The sequence below is a fragment of the Bos indicus x Bos taurus genome, chromosome 19, assembly GCF_003369695.1.
Source record: "Bos indicus x Bos taurus breed Angus x Brahman F1 hybrid chromosome 19, Bos_hybrid_MaternalHap_v2.0, whole genome shotgun sequence".
Classification (NCBI taxonomy): domain Eukaryota; kingdom Metazoa; phylum Chordata; class Mammalia; order Artiodactyla; family Bovidae; genus Bos; species Bos indicus x Bos taurus.
In genome coordinates, this window is record NC_040094.1 from 10,017,968 (window position 1) to 10,020,580 (window position 2,613).

The 2,613-nt window shown below is 41.6% G+C and overlaps 1 protein-coding gene across 1 annotated transcript; it reads right to left on the reverse strand.

Annotated features, from left to right (window-relative positions):
• Positions 1-548: 548 nt before the first annotated feature.
• On the reverse strand, positions 549-2,117 carry LOC113878196 (olfactory receptor 4D2-like). The gene has a single exon (XM_027519110.1). It carries the CDS (start codon positions 1,628-1,630, stop codon positions 695-697), a length of 936 nt encoding a protein of 311 aa, XP_027374911.1. The 5' UTR covers positions 1,631-2,117; the 3' UTR covers positions 549-694.
• Between the last annotated feature and the right edge of the window lie 496 nt (positions 2,118-2,613).

A 2,613-nucleotide genomic window follows, 5' to 3' on the forward strand; every position in this document is an offset into this window, starting at 1 on the left:
TTTTACAACTTACATGCATTTTACACATAATCTTTTGCTTGTAATAATTACTCTATATATTAAAAGGTAAAGAGAAAAAATTACATATTCATGATAATTTCAAACTTGAAAATTGAATCAAATAAAACATATGGTTTACTCAATGTTTTCTCACAATTTTTTGGATTTGATTCTTATAATAAAGCTGGGAAGTGTGGAGTCAGATACTAATTTCAGTAACTTTGTTGAAGAAGAAGTTATGAGTTCAAGAGAGGCCAAGTGTCTCATTCAAGCTTATCTATTTGATAAGTGATGGGTTAGGGTACAGTTTCCAACAATCCAGACTCACACCTACATGGGGTACAGGAAAAATAGGTCAAATACAGAAAACAGAACTGCTCTTCTGGGGAAATGCTGTCATCCTAAGAGGAAACTGTTCACCAAGAAGGCAGAAAGGAGGGTATGGCTTTCCAGAAAGTTTCCATGGCAACGCATCTTATTGCGTTGGAGTGTTCAAACAGTCCACCACATAAAAAAAAAAAAAAAAGGATATTTTCCTTTTTCCTAAAAATCTGAACAAGTTTCTTATCTTTGATACTCATTCACTTCTACAATTACCCTCACAGCACATCCACAAGCTATTAAGAGGACAGATACGACAGCTTTTTCTCCACTTTGCAAATAGAAAACAAAGTCAAAGAGAAGTGACCCACTATCACTCCTTTTTACAAAGCACCCAGCGTTTCCCTAATCTCTTCACTGCTGCCTGCATCTCCTGGTTCCTCAGGGTGTAGATCATAGGGTTGAGCATGGGGGTCATGACCGTGTGGCTGATGGATACAGCCTTGTCCATGGAGAAGGAGGTGAAGGGCCGGGCATAGAGGTAAATGCTTGGAATGAAGACCATAGACACCACGATGATGTGGGTGGTGCAGGTGGAAGCTGCCTTCCTCCTTGCCTGTCCTGAGTGGGACCTCAGCATCACCAGGATGACTGAGTAGGAGACCAGGAGGAGGAGGAACCAGATGACATCCAGCATCCCACTGTTGCAGATCATGAGGAACTCCAGGACAGAAGTGTCAGTGCAGGCGAGTCTCAGAACTTGTGGAACATCACAGTAGAAGTTATCTAGGACATTGGGGCCACAGAAAGGCAGTGGGAGCATCAGGACCAGTTGGGAGATGGAATGAACAAAACCTACCATCCAGGCTGTCACCACCAGCCCCACACAGAGCTGAGTGTTCATGATGGTGACATAGTGGAGGGGCCGGGATATAGCAACAAGGCGGTCATAGGCCATCACTGAGAGGAAGAAGACCATGGCACCTCCCAGAAAGTGGAAGAAGAAGACCTGAGTCATGCATCCCTGGTAGGAGATGGTTTTCTTCTCAGCACGCAAGTCCACCAGCATCTTTGGAGCAGTGACTGAGGAGAAACAGAGGTCTAAGATAGCCAGGTTTCTGAGCAGAAAATACATGGGTGTGTGGAGCCTGGAATCAGAGGTCACTGTCACTACGATGAGGAGGTTTCCCATGACAGTGGTTGTGTAGACAAACAGGAACACCAGAAACAAGACTAGCTGGAGCTCCTGAGTCTGTGAGAGCCCCAGAAAGACAAATTCTGTCATACACGTGTGGTTCCGTGATGCCATGATGTCTTCTCCATACACCTAAAGAAAACACACCACAGACAGAGATGCGTGAAGTTGCTACATGCTGTTTTAGTGCTCAGTGACTCAAAGCAACTGTCCAAGTCCAAATGATGGACACCCTCATCTGTAAATCATAATACCATGTTCTGATATAAGTGGCCTCGTCTTTGGAGATTTCACTAGTTGATGCTGGAATACACATTCATGAGATATTTTAAAGCCATCCAGATGCATGCTATCTGCTTTTCAAAGATTCAGTGTAATATAGTGGTGGGAAAACAGAGTCCAACAGAACCAGAGTCAAATCTCAGAACTTTATATTCCATGAGATTTGACCTTGAGTAAGGTATTTACCTGAGTCTGTTTCCACATCTCTAAGAAGTTTTCCTTTCTAGAAATTTTCCATGGAATTAAATAACACATAAGGTTTCTAGAACATATCTGGAATAATAAATGTTCATCACTCTCCTCTGTGTAGTGTCCTAATCTAAATAAACCCATGTTCCAGTCTCTAATACATTTTTTGTATCAGTCATTTATCAAGCAACAGTTAACACATTATAATATGAATGGATGTTTCATGAATCTATGTTTTCCCTCTATAATTCAACTCTCAGCTCCAAGAGGTATAAATATGTATCTTATAATTTATTTATGCCCTACCATGCACACTTTGCTGATAGTCAATATTCAAAAAGTATGTGGTGTTGATTCTGGGTGGGTGAAAAGCTATAGGGAGTGCCTCCTCTGACTGATGTAGGTGGTCCCTTACTGGGAGCAGTAACAGGACACGTATGATATGTGTCCTGAGACAAGAAAAGGGGGAGAGGGGTTCTCTGGATTAAGAAATGGGTGATAGATCTTGTATAAAGGAGACTGGAACACTCAAAGAAACAATTTTAGAAGATATTACTGATTACAAGGGAGAAGACAAAGGAAGATATTGACATAAGAGAAACAGAATAGGCAAAGGAATAAAGAAT

Bases quoted from the DNA above. Each gene is read 5' to 3' on its own strand.
- LOC113878196 (XM_027519110.1), bottom strand. From the start codon at position 1,630: ATGGCATCACGGAACCACACGTGTATGACAGAATTTGTCTTTCTGGGG.